We start from the raw sequence: 12,505 nt of genomic DNA, 5'->3' as shown, positions 1-12,505 counted from the left end.
TTGAAGCATTATGTTAAGAATTAAATGTAGTCTTACATCAATGTATAGAAGAATGGTACTTTCAATGATCTATAAGCATTAGTCTTATATTAGTATAGTTTATTTTTTTAGTGGTCATGTTATACTGGTCATGTTGGCTTATAAGAAGTGTACGCATGCACACTAAGTTGCTTCAATTGTGTCCAACTCTTTGCGACCCATTGGACTGTAGCCCTCCAGGCTCCTCTGTCCATGGGATTCTCCAGGCAAGAATATTGGAGTGGGTTGCCATTTCCTCCTCCAGAGGATCTTCCCTCCCCAGGGATTGAACCCTTGTCTTTTGCGTCTCCTGTGTTGGTAGGGGGGTTCTTTACCACTAGTGCCACCTGGGACGCCATAAATCAAAAAAGGCTGTTAAGTTAGAATGTTATTGTCCTATTGCTGCTGCTTTTCTGTCAAACACAGTGTGACTTTTATTCCTTAAGGGGTTTGTGACCATGACTCTGGAAAGCCCAGAAGAAATACAGGATGTCAGCTGTGCTTGGAAAGAACTTAACAGAAAGCTGAGTAGTAATGCTGTGTCCCAGATTACCAGAATGTGCCTCCTGAAAGGAAATATGGTAGGCTTTTCTAGACAACTGTTGTATATGTTTATAAAGACTAGTAGATTTTGTTCATTGTTTTTTTGAAGTCTAATGGGATAAATAATACTATTTTATCCATGTGTTAGTGTGTTTCCAGTTGGAAGTTTGGGGAGTTACGTAAGTAACCCATTCCTCTAGAAAGCTGTAAGTCATTCTCCTTAATTTGTAATTCAAGTTATCTAAGTTTCTGCCTTTGAAGGCATATGTGGTCGTGTGTGTTTATTTTTTACAATTGAGCAACATAATTGCAACAGCTAAATCTTTTTTTTTTTTTAAGAGAATACACAATATTGGTTTCTAAGTGGCCTGCTATTGGTTGTTAATGAGGATAACTGAATTAGGTATTTTTGTACAGTTATGAAATAGCGAAGTTAAAGCCATCTGTAATCTTAGTGACTGATTTCTTCTAATGGTTTTGTGAAAAGACGTTATATTTATTCATCTCACCTGATTATATAAGTTCATGCTAATCTAGAATTTATTAACTTGTTTATTGGAAAGTTATCTTTCTCAAAGTTTAATATTACCTTCAAAAAAGATCGTAAGACAACTACGTACATTCAGAAAAAATGTGGAGGGGGAGGGAAAATATACTTACATCCTTAGGCCAAACCATTTGCTATATTTGGATATTAATTAACTTTCAGTGTACTGGCAGCCAAGATCAAAGAGGAAACATCTTCAGTTATTAAATTTTTAAAGGAATTTATTAGATGGGTCATTTTACACAGGACATGGAACATTATAGCGTCTACAAAAACTTTTCTAGGGAATTCTCTAGGTGCTCATTAGTAGTCAATTCTTATTAGATACTGGTTTACTTTTAAATTTAGGAAGTACAATTAACAGTCATTCTGTGTCATATATTATTATGTATTAGCTGGTTTAATTCTGTAAGCATGGGACCCACTTAATCTTTTATTTTTTTATTATTATGTATTAGCTGGTAGGCTGTAAGCATGGGACCCACTTAATCTTTTATTTTTTTATTATTATGTATTAGCTGGTAAGCTGTAATCATGTGACCCACTTAATCTTTTCTTTTTTTAGTTTATATAAAATTATAAGAAGGCATTTTAAAAAATCAACTTGTGTGCATCTAAATAAAAATATTTTCATTTTGCTTTTAGGGTGTTTGCTTTGATGTTCCCACAACTGAATCAGAAAGGTTACAGGTATATAAAAATTTTTATCTGTTAAATAGTTGAATATGTTTCTCTAAAAGACAGAGATTAAAAAGACGTATTTATAATATCTTTATAATGTGTAAATCAGTGAAAGAATCCTTAATAAACTAATAAATTATAAATATCCAGTTTGTCAAATGTGAAAAAATAGAATTGCATACCAAATCCCCATGTACTCATCACCCAGCTTCAGCAGTATCAGCTCACGGTCAGTTGTGTTTGATGTCTGCTTCCATCCACTTACGCTGTATTCCTTTTCTTTTCTTTTTTTTTTAATTTTGTTTATGCCTGTGCTGGGTCTTCCTTGCTGTGTGGGCTTTTCTTTTCCTCAGTTGCAGAGAGTGGGGCTCTTCTCTAGTTGCAGTGGCTTCTCCTGTTGCAAAGCCTGGGCTATAGCGCTCACAGGCTTCCATAGTTGAGGCACATGGGCACTGTAGTTTTAGCTCCCAGGCTCTAGAGCACAGGCTTAATATTTGTAGTACCCAGGCTTAGTTGCTCCGTGGCATGTGGGATCTTCCTGGATCAGGGATCGAACTGCCATGTTTCCTGCATTGGCAGGTGGATTCTTACCACTGAGCCACCAAGGAAGCTCTCTCCTGTATTCTTTTGAAACAAATTCTAGGAAGTCTTATCATTTCAACCATAAATACTTTTATATAGCTAAAATATTAAAAACACTTTCAAAAAACATAATACCATTATTAAACCCCCAAAATAGTAATTCATCAGTATTATCCAACTTTGTGTTTACATTTTCCCCTGTCTCCTGAATATTTTTAAATATAAGAAGGTCTGCAAAGTTCATTCTGTATAATTTGATTTTTGTCTCTTTTACTCTGTAGGTTCTCCAATTCCTTTATCTCTTTAAAAAAATTTTCCTTGTATTTTATCTGAAGAAGAAAGAGATTGTCCACTAAATTCCTACACTGTGAAATTTGTCTATCTGTGTCCCTGATACATACATATTTGACACAAGAACGGGATTATTTGGTTTTCAAAGTCCTTTTTAAAATTCAGAATATGTTGTAAACACATTTCTTTATCAACTATACAGTTACTTACTTTTATTGGCTCCCTAGCATTTGGCCATATGGGTGACCAGCTTAACCAATGTCCTATTTTTCTGACATTTAGATTATTTCCGATACTAGTACTCTATTATAAACAGATTTGCACTGGTGGCTCAGATGGTAAAGAATCTGCCTACAATGTTTGATCCCTGGGTTGGAAAGATCCCCTGGAGAAGGAAATGGCAACCCACTCCAGTATTCTTGCTTGGAGAATTCCATGAACAGAGGAGCCTGGCAGGCTACAGTCCATGGGGTCACAAAGAGTCGGACATGACTGAGCAACTCACATGCATTATAAACAGGTCGGCCTTAAATGTTGGCATAGCTAAGTCTTTTTTTTTTTTCATAGCTAAGTCTTTATGCGTTGCCAAGTTTATTTCTTTAAGATGAACTTTTTAAGATATCTGCTTGGCCAAAAACTGTGTGTATTTTTAAGGCTCTGGTCATATATTGCCACCAGTTGTGTGTGTGGCTATTTGCCTCTGCTCATTCTGACATGTAAGGTATTTTAATATTAACTTGCCTTGGCAACTCATGATCACAATGAAAGACAGTGTAGCAGGATATGACATATTGATGCTCTTAAGCACTGCTGATCTTTATATTTTGTTTACCCCAATACGAAATTGTTTCCAATAGCAACATTTTTAGTCCCTGTTGACAGATTTTTAATCTGCATTATCAGCTCTCAGACCTTGTTTCTGTCAGTATACCTTCTGAAAGCAATGACCACTTATTAGTGGCCTGTTTGTTTTGTGCTGAGAAACCAGTGGGCTCTTTTAGAATGTATAAACCGAGTAGGAATTTAGAGTGCCAAAATTGGCCTGAAAATCTCTCTTCCAACTAATACTTAGCTTTTAGAAACTTTTTTGGGGGTGAGGAGGATCCAAGCTTTGTACTGTTGCATTAAATTTAAGATTTAAGTTTTAACAGGATTTTTTTCATTTTTAATGACATTTATTGTTTTTTTTGTGTGTGTAGTTTTACAAGGAGTAGATGTTCATTGCAGACAACTAGAAACACATAAAAGTATAACGTAATAATCACCTGGAGAAGGGAATGGCTGCCCACTCTAGTATTCTTGCCTGGAGAATCCCATGGACAGAGGAGCCTGGTGGGCTACACTCTATGGGGTCGCAAAGAGTCGGACACGACTGAACGATTAACAAAAAAAGAGTAACAATCATACATAAATTCCCATCCCCCAGAGATAACCACTATTAGCATTTTGAAGCATTTCCTCCCAGTGTCTACATTTAAAAAAAAATTTTTAAAGATATAATTGACCTGCAAAACTGTGTTAGTTTCAGGTATACAATATAGTGATTCTATATTTATATTACAAAATGATCGCTACAATAAGTCTTGCTACTTTGATCATTCGAAAATATTACAGTATAATTAACTATATTCCCCAAGCTGTACATTTCATCCTTGTGATTAATTTATTTTGTAACTGGAAGTTTCTGTCTCTTGATCTCCTTTACCTGTTTCACTCATCCCCCTCATCTCTGTCTTCTCTGGAAACCACCTGTTTGTTCTCTGTATCTGAGTCTGTTTCTGTTTTGTTTGTTCATGAAATTTAGGAAACTTAAGTTCCTATGTTTTAGCTTTGAATATTTTTTGCTTTCTGGTTTTTAGTTTTATTCCAGATACTCTGGACTTAATGGATTGATGACATTTAGCTAATAGATATTCAAAGAGTCTCCTGTACTCATGTGCTTGCTTATGGTTTCTATTTTGCATTTGTATAATCCTGTAAATTACCCCAACAGGCAGAGTGGCATGATTCAGACTGGATACTCTCAGTGCCAGCCAAGTTGCCTGAAATTGAAGAATATTATGATGGAAACACATCTTCTAATTCCAGACAGAGGAGTGGTTGGTCAAGTGGCCGGTTGGGCCGGTCAGGCCGGTCAGGTGGTCGATCCGGTGGCCGGTCAGGTAGACAGAGTCGGCAGGGGAGTCGGACAGGAAGTCGACAAGATGGTAGAAGACGAAGTGGGAATAGAAATCGATCAAGAAGTGGGGGCCACAAGCGGAATTTTGACTGAGATAGTTAATCTTCCAGTGTGAGCTTGCCTGTTTCTGCATAATCATGTACATTATCAACCAAAAATTAGGTCATCATAGCTGAGGTCTGTGTCTGCTATTTGGAAAGAAGTTGGTTGTATTTTTTTAAAAAGTATTTCACAAGAATGGTTGTAAACAAATCTACTTATCAAGTTATACCTTTGAATAAAAAACTTCCTTTTATTGTCTCTTTTCACTGTGTGTGAAGAATTTTCTCAATGTAATCTTTTAAAATTCTTCAAAAATGTGGCAGTTAAGTCAATCTTAACGTTACTTGCATAATACAAAATATGGTGTGTCTGTATTCAGATCATTCCTTCTGTATAATAATAGGGTAGAAAATAAGAAATGCCTTTTGCATTAAAGGGCTGTAAAGACTGGTGACGTGATTGGTTAGATGTAACATTTTAAATTTTAGATAAAGTTAATCAAAAGGTGTGCAAGCAGTGCATCCTCAATAATTTATTCAACAGTTAAAGTTACTTGTTGAATGTCTACTGTGTGCCCATCACTATCCTAGCCCCCAGGGCTATAGTGGTGAATAAGGCATGGTCGCCATCTTCAAGGAACTTACAGTTTACAGCAGCAATTCTGGTTGAGATTAACACCTGATGTTTAGGATGAAAGTAGCTATGGAATGTGAAGGATCTAATTGGGGTGTGCCTAATCAGCCTTAGGAGTCAGGCTTTTTTAGATGGAGTGATAGGAGAAGTAAAGCAGAAGTACAAGTTGATCTAGCCAGTTTAGAAGGGAGAGGGTTTGTAGTCAGAACAGTACAGGCCTACCTCGTTTTGTTGCACTTCACAGATAACTGTATATTTTAGAAATGGAAGGTTTGCGGCAGTCCTGTGTTGAACAAGTCTGTTGGTCCTATTTTTTCTGATACTATTTTTGAATTAAGGTATGTACCTTATTTTAGACATGAAGCTTTATACACTTTAGACTGTTGTATAGTGTAAACATAACTTTTATATGTACTGTGAAACCAAAAAATCTGTGTGACTCACTTTATTGGAGTATTTGCTTTATTGCGGTGGTCTGGAACTGAACCCGCAGTATTTCCTAGGGATGCTTGTATACGCGGCAACCCAGAGGTAGAGAATAGCACTGTAAATCTGAAGGCCTCCACATAGTTCAGTATGGCTTACATGTGATAGAGGACAGTAATAGATAAGGATTTAGGAACCAGATTTCAAAAGTCCTGTGTGCATTTTTAAGGAATTGAAATACTGTATCACAGAACTTTTTTCTTTTTCCTTTTTTGGCCACGTGGCACGCAGGATCTTAGTTTTCAGACCAGGGATTGAACCTGCAACCCCTGCAGTGGAAGCATGGAGTCTTAACCACTGGACCACCAGAGAGGCCCCAGGAGTTGAAATATTTTCTTGAAGACAAGGGAGAATCATTAAAGAGTTTACAGTAAGAAGTGACATGATGAGATTTGTGTTTCAGAAAGATTACTGACTACGTTGAGGAGACTGAATTGCAGAAGGGCCTGACTAGGCACTGTGAGCCCTCTTAAGATGCTGTCAGAGTAATCCCAGGTAGAGGTGGTGGTGGTCTGCACTAACAAATGATAGGTAACATATTTTGAGTGATGAAAACTGAGGCACTTGAGAGGTTATTGCTTATTTAGAATCACTCAGCTGGATGATATATAGTGGAGTGATGATTTAAACCAAGTCTAGCTTCTGAACCAGCACTCTTAACTACTATGCTAAATAGTGGCAGTGGGCTTTGAGAAACATGGCTAGATTTCAGAGGTTTTAGGATATGGAATTGTTAGGACTTGGTGCTTTCAATTGGAAGATAAAAGAGGCAGAAGAATTAAACCTATGTTCGTCACTGAGATAATAGGTACTAGAACAAAGAGCAAGAAAAGTTATTTGGGGGAGAGAGGGAACATGACTAGTTCAGGATTAGATGTATTTTAATATTGAGTAGTCCATATGTGGAGATAAACAGTAGGCTGTTGGATTTATATGAAGGAGAGAGGCTGTTCGAAAGATTTGGCAATAATAAATAAAAAATGGTAATTGTAGTTAAGTTAGTAGATAAGATGATCCAGGGAAAGTACAGTAAGGAAAAAGGTCTGAAAATGTAACCCAACGGCATACCAGTGTACTTACTGCTTAGCAGAGGAAAGGGGATCCCACTGAGAAGGGGTGACAAGAAGAGGGCCCAAAGCCCAGAAATATGGGGCTTCCAGAGCCACCAGAAGAGAAAATTGAAATGGCCTTTGGATTTGGCAAGCAGACATTGATATGGGGAGCAGCCATATTAACACAGTATTGAGTAGAAGCTATTTAGCCATGGCTTCAGAAGCGAGGTGAAGTAGGGATAACAAACAATGAACATGTCTTCCAGAAACTTGGCTAGGAATAAGGAAGAACAAGCTAAAATGACGTAGAAGAAAGGACGAGATTGCAGTGAGAATTTTGTGTTGGCTGGGTGGGGAGATGAGGGCAATTTGAGCATGCTGAAATACTAATATGGAAGTGGGGAGGAGAAAGAATTAATGCATGATAGATCAAAATCTCTATGAAGATCCAAACAAATGAGCTCAAGCACATTCTGGAAATTTTAGCCATAGACAGCAGAAAAGTGAAAAAATGAAAGTGTTAGTCACTCAGTTGTGTTCGACTCTGTGACCCCATGGGCTGTAGTCTGCCAGGCTTCTATATCCATGGAATTCTCCAGGCAAGAATACTGGAGTGGGTTGCCATTTCCTTCTCCAGGGGATCTTCCTGACGCAGGGATCAACCCAGAGATTGAATCTGAGTCTCCTGCATTGCAGGCAGATTCTTTATCATCTGAATCACCAGGGAAGCCCATCTCTAATGTCAAGAGGAAGGTATGATTATCATGGAGGTGAGTTTGCAGGTGTTAAGGTAAAAAGTTGAGAGATTATCTGGCTGCTGCTGCTGCTGCTAAGTCGCTTCAGTTGTGTCCGACTCTTCGACCCCACAGACGGCAGCCCGCCAGGCTCCCCCGTCCCTGGGATTCTCCAGGCAAGAACACTGGAGTGGGTTGCCATTTCCTTCTCCAATGCATGCAAGTGAAAAGTGAAAGTGAAGTGGCTCAGTCGTGTCCGACTCTCAGCGACCCCATGGACTGCAGCCTACCAGGCTCCTCTGTCCATGGGATTTTCCAGGCAAGAGTACTGGAGTGGGGTGCCATTGCCTTCTCCATATCTGGCTAATGTCTTCCTGTTTTTTCCTGTGGTAGTTTTGCATGGTCAGCCACTGAAGGTGAAAAGGGAAGTAGTAGGCTAGGAAATTTGAGGAAAGTGGAGAAACGAGAGGTATGAGAAGAGAACATAATGAAGAACTCACCAGGCAAACAGGGTCACAGAGATCCAGTTGTGATGAGAGACTGAATTTGTAGTGGCATTAGAGTGGTTGAGTGATTTCCTATGACAACACTCAGCATTGTGCTGTACGAGTGGAGGTGGGAGACAGCTGATGGGGGACTGGGGTTTTGCTCTAAGGTTAAATGATAACAAGGTGAAGATGTTAAGGATTCAGCATAAGTGATTAACAGTCCAAGGAATCTAGACTGCTTAGGAATTGAAGTGGAGATGGGGTTGACAGTAGGGAGGACGCAGAAGGGGCACAGGATTGAGGACTGAGTCTGAGGATTTAGGAGAGGAGCTTTTGAGAAGACAATTGCAGAGCAGGCCTGTTGGGGGCAAAGGTTATTTCAGTTTAGGTGGTCAAAGAACTGAGAAGCCAGTTGTTAATGTGGATGGTTTCCATGGATAATGAAGACAAATGAGAATGAAGACAAACGAGAACTGAGGAGGAAGTATAAGACTAATCCAGTTGCCAAAATACCATAAGTGGTGGAGGTTGGCAAATTACTCGAATTAGGAGTGGGAAAAGGTGAGATTACCACAGATTTCCAAAGGCACAAGGGCATTTACAGGAAAGTCAAGGAGTAACTGAGGAAAAGAGGAAGACACTGATACCAGTTATACACTGGATGTGAAGGAATAAGCAATGTATGTGTGAGGAAGCAATAGGGGAGTATTTTCCAGTAAGAGCCAGATTACAGTTAGCCCAAGAGGAAAGAAGGACTGTTGGTGCTGGATTGAGAAGTTTTGATTATGGGCAGTGGGATTCCAAATAGCTAATGGCTTGGGGGAGGGAAATCTAGATGGCTCTGTCTGCATTTGTGTAAGTGTGGGCTCTGTATTCAGAGAAGGCAGTGGCACCCCACTCCAGTACTCTTGCCTGGAAAATCCCATGGACGGAGGAGCCTGGTAGGCTGCAGTCCATGGGGTCGCTGAGTTGGACATGACTGAGTGACTTCCCTTTCACTTTTCACTTTCATGCATTGGAGAAGGAAATGGCAACCCACTCCAGTGTTCTTGCCTGGAGAATCCCAGGGATGGGGGAGCCTGGTGGGCTGCCGTCTATGGGGTCGCACAGAGTCAGACATGACTGACGTGACTTAGCAGCAGCAGCAGCAGAGCTCTGTATTGATACCCAAAATGGAATAAGGGCTGCATTCCTACTGAGGTGTTTGGTACCTCAGAATAAGTTTTATTAATATAAAAGTTAATAAGGAGTGCTCAGTCTCTGCCCTTGATAGCTCAGAATATAGTGAAATAGATGGACACATAAACCTGGGTCCATGGCAATGACGAAGTGTGATGACTGGCAAACTCTGTACCAGAACACCAAGTGCAGCCCAGGAAGCTGGGGTGGGAGGTTCAGAGAAAGCGTTTGGCCACGATGATTGTGAGTTAAGAGAGGTAAAAGAAACAGGCACAGAGTAGCTAATACAACATGGTCTAAGCATGGCGAACGATAAGTAGTTCTTATTGTCAGGGTCTGGACTGTGAGGAAAGTGGTGGTGAGAACACGACAAGGGTCATATATTGGAAGGCTTCATAGACCTTGTTTTAGAAGAGCCACTGGAGGGTAAGGGAGAGTGAAAAAGATACGCATGCAGGTAAATGCCAAGGAGAATGGATTTAAGGGGTCCCCTTGCTAAAGGCCGGCATCCTTATTAGCAAGGAAAGGGGCTGCTGCTGCTGCTAAGTCGCTTCAGTCGTGTCCGACTCTGTGCGACCCCATAGACGGCAGCCCACCAGGCTCCCCCGTCCCTGGGATTCTCCAGGCAAGAACACTGGAGTGGGTTGCCATTTCCTTCTCCAATGCATGGATGCATGCTAAGTTGCTTCAGTCATGTCTGACTCTGTGCGACCCCATGGACAGCAGCCCACCAGGTTCCTCTGTCCACGAAATTCTCTAGGCAAGAATACTGGAGTGGGTTGCCATTTCCTCCTCCGAAGGAAAGGGGCAAATCCTAAGAAAATAAAACAATAGCTTTCTCTGTCTTCTGGAAGCAGGAGGGGCAGGGCAAATTCCTTACCAAATTCTCAGCTTTGGGCTGCGTTCCACCTCTTTATCTTTGCTCCTTCTTCATAGAGCTCAGCGCCTTCAGGGCTCCACCTTTCGGCTATTCAGAGCCTTCTGTATGATGCTCTGTACCCTAGTGCTGTGGTCCCCTGATACCTACTTGAACTTGAATCTATTACCTTGATCTTCAGCTTTTGAATTTGTAAATAATGTTTTATTCCTTTCAGCATTAGAAATTTGATGATAAATTCACACTTTGGTGTGAATGTCTGAAAGCCTCCCATTTTTGTTTTGTATAATTTGGGAGTAGTGCTTAATAGTTATTTTTTAAAAACTATATTCCTTTAAAAAATATTAGTAATGTATGTTCATTGTTGGAAATTTGAAAAAAAAATTGATAAATGGAAGATTAAAATCACCTATAATTACCTCTTGCAGAGATCATTACTGCTTACATTTTGTTGTATAGATTTTTAATTTACTGTGTATGTGTGTGTACATACTTTTTGAAATAGAAAATTCTCCCAATTTTATGAAAACATTACATTATCTACATCAGAGGAGACTGGCTTGGCAGAATTCAAGAAGTACTTCCAATTCCCTATCAAATGGATGTAAGACCCATTTCTTCCACTTGCTACTGAATTTTGTACAGATGATTAGATTAAATATAGTAATCTGGCGACCTTTGAGCCAAAAAGGGCCATTTGCATATTTCCCCTTGGAATTTTGGCCTTGTGCCTATGTGCAGGTATATTAAAAAAGAATTTACTGTATGAGCCTTGACAAAAATTTCCCATTTAGTAGCATTCTGGGCTTATTCTGTTGTTGAACATCTGTTGGTATTAAAAATGTCCCTGTACTGTGTACAGCCATATCATATACAGCAGCATCATGTAATTTTGTGGTTTATTGACTAGACTGCAACTTCCTAATTGCTTTCCTGCCCGGACATATAACTAAAATTTATTTCAAAGGGTTCCTTCCTTACCCCACTACTCGTGGAAGGCTAATGTGTGCCAGGAACTGTCCAAAATCTTAAGGATACAAAGATGGATAAATCAATCAAAGCTCCTGGCTCAAGGATATCACAGGGTGTTAAGTGAAAGCATCGTATAGTTACATAAATTTATCTGCTAAAAAATTGACACTGTGAAACATAATCTGTGAAACATGAACAATTTCCTTTGAACTGTCAGATTAAAGAATGTGCAGTAAAAACTAATCTTATGAAATACAGAAATAAAACTCCCAGTTATTTCCCTTGGTCACAAAGTGATTACATTTTGAGTTTTCTAAAAACCTTGACATACCTATGAGGCTTTTTTTTTTTTCATGTTTTTATTTTTTAATTGAAGTATAGTTGATTTACAGTGTGAGTTTAGGTTAGTGATTCAGTTATACTGATATACATGTATCTATTTTTTTCAGATTATTTTCTCATAGGTTATTACAAAATGTTGGGTATAGTTCCCCCTATCAGTTTAAATAGCTCTTATTTATTGTGTTCTGTGTGCCAGACAATGCTAACCTTTTTCATTCATTATCTTAATTTTGTCAACCGATGAAGTAGGTTTTGTTATCCCCATTATGCATAAGAAACTCAGATTCAGATTAAGAAATATGGCCAAAATCACAGGGCAAACGGTTCAGTTTTTCAAAGACCGTAAAGATTTCAACCCATTAAAAAAATGATTTTATGATGAAGTAGCTCCCAATTATTTGCCTCTCTAGTTCTTCACAGGAAGTTTAGCGATGTTGGTTATACGTCATTCAGTGGACCACTTTCCCTCAACCGCTTTAAGTAGTTTATGTCCAAATTCTGCAAGACTAAGACCCCCGGTATTTTCCAGTAGAAGTTTACATGGTTTTGGGACCCTTTCTACAGGTCCCCACTCCAGTACTCTTGCCTGGAGAATCCCATGGATGGAGGAGCCTGGTGGGCTGTAGTCCATGGGGTCGCTAAGAGTCAGACACGACTGAGCGACTTCACTTTCTCTTTTCACTTTCATGCATTGGAGAAGGAAATGGCAACCCACTCCAGTGTTCTTGCCTGGAGAATCCCGGGGACGGGGGGGCCTGGTGGGCTGCCGTCTATGGGGTCGCACGGAGTCGGACACGACTGAAGTGACTTAGCAGCGGCTACAGGTCCCAAGGCTGGTTATGCCTTCAAAACAACTGAC

General features: G+C 39.6%; 1 protein-coding gene across 6 annotated transcripts in view; it reads left to right on the top strand.

Annotated features, from left to right (window-relative positions):
* The window catches only part of DDX50 (DExD-box helicase 50), a 33,336-nt gene extending 28,187 nt beyond the window's left edge, over positions 1-5,149 (top strand). For all 6 annotated transcript variants that reach the window (XM_005907309.3, XM_070364507.1, XM_070364511.1 and 3 more), the window contains 3 exons: positions 465-599; positions 1,754-1,798; positions 4,656-5,149. In XM_005907309.3, the coding sequence (XP_005907371.1) occupies positions 465-599; positions 1,754-1,798; positions 4,656-4,934 (459 nt within the window). In that variant the 3' untranslated portion in view covers positions 4,935-5,149. The remainder of the gene's footprint in view (positions 1-464; positions 600-1,753; positions 1,799-4,655) is intronic.
* The last annotated feature ends 7,356 nt before the right edge of the window (positions 5,150-12,505 follow it).

The sequence above is a fragment of the Bos mutus genome, chromosome 28 (assembly GCF_027580195.1).
Source record: "Bos mutus isolate GX-2022 chromosome 28, NWIPB_WYAK_1.1, whole genome shotgun sequence".
In the NCBI taxonomy this organism is placed as follows: Eukaryota; Metazoa; Chordata; class Mammalia; order Artiodactyla; family Bovidae; genus Bos; species Bos mutus.
The sequence above is the reverse complement of the archived record's forward strand: the minus strand, read 5'-3'. Positions and strand labels throughout refer to the sequence as shown.